Consider the following 1359-nt stretch of genomic DNA (forward strand, 5'->3'; position numbering starts at 1 on the left):
TTCCTGAAGGGCGTCATGTGAGATGTATAAAAGTCAACAGACGCGTCCATTAGACAGTGTTTAGCAGGTTGGTGCAACGATGTGGTTCGAAGTGTGGTTCCTTCTCACAACGGTGGCGTTTGGATACGGCCAAAATGAGGTACTGACTGACTGATCAGGGTAGCGTTCTCATTGGCTTGGTGACTGATTGAAGTCAACTTTTCAGGATCGACCTATTGTTGAGCTGACGGTTGGCCGGCTCAGGGGAACGACGAAACAGTGTGAATATGACTGTTCGTTCCATTCCTTCAAAGGCATCCCATACGCTCAGGCAGAGCGATTCAGTGATCCGGAACCACACCCCGGCTGGGCGGACGAAAGGGACGCTAGTGCGCATGGAGCCACCTGTCCTTCGTCGGACATGATTCCGAACGAGAGTGAGGACTGCCTGTTCCTCAATGTCTACACTCCGTCCTCCTCCAGCGGTCAGCGACCGGTCTTAGTGTTCATCCACGGCGGTGGTTACAGTGCTGGGTTTGGAGATGAAGGTCTCTACGGCAGCCAGTACTTCATGACGGAGGACGTGGTGGTCGTAACCTTCAACTATCGCCTGGGAGTGCTCGGATTTTTCAGTAGTGGCGATCAAGCCGCGGCCGGCAACTGGGGTCTCAAGGACTGCATCATGGCGTTACGCTGGGTTCAGGATCACATCGCGGCATTCGGAGGCGATGCGGGCAGCGTCACGATCTACGGTGAATCGGCTGGTGCTGCTATTGTCGACCTGCTCCTCCTATCGCCACTGACGGGTGGATTGTTCCACCGCGCGATCGCTAGCAGCGGATCGCCCTTCAACTCGTGGGCCTTCCAACCGAATCCAGTCCATTACGCGAAACGCTTGGCGGAAGTACTGGACCTGGAGACCACCGATACGACTGCTATGGTGGCAGCTCTCCGGCTGGTTCCGTACAGGGCGTTGATCGAGCAACAGGAAGATGTGTACTCGAGTGCACCACTACTGGGGCCTCTCGATTTTGGTCCGGTTGTCGAGCCACTAGACGCTCCCGGACCAATCGTCCTGCCACGGACGCCGATGGAGCTCATCGAGGACGGTGCGTACCAGGCGGTTCCTCTGTTGACTGGGTTCAACAACTTGGAGTCGATACTGTTAATAGTACAGGAGGACTTCACTTCCACGTTCAACGCGCATCCGCACTTATTGGTGCCGATGGCGTGGAACATTTCGGAAGGTAGTTCCGATGCTGGTGCCGTTATTGATGCGTTCGCTCAGTTCTACTGGCAAGGACAGACGCTGGGACCGGAGTTGTTGGAACCATTTTCTTGGTACATGACCGACGCAATGTTCGCGATCGGTGTACTGGA

At 55.4% G+C, this 1359-nt stretch overlaps 1 protein-coding gene across 1 annotated transcript; it reads left to right on the top strand.

Annotated features, from left to right (window-relative positions):
* Nucleotides 1-400: 400 nt before the first annotated feature.
* On the top strand, nt 401-1226 carry LOC131214786 (liver carboxylesterase 1-like; the record flags this gene model as incomplete). The annotated part of the gene is made up of 1 exon (XM_058209118.1): nt 401-1226. A coding segment is annotated over exon 1 (826 nt), but the record flags the coding sequence as incomplete, so codon positions are not given.
* Nucleotides 1227-1359: the final 133 nt, after the last annotated feature.

Source organism: Anopheles bellator, unplaced genomic scaffold, assembly GCF_943735745.2.
Source record: "Anopheles bellator unplaced genomic scaffold, idAnoBellAS_SP24_06.2 scaffold02456_ctg1, whole genome shotgun sequence".
Lineage (NCBI taxonomy): Eukaryota > Metazoa > Arthropoda > Insecta > Diptera > Culicidae > Anopheles > Anopheles bellator.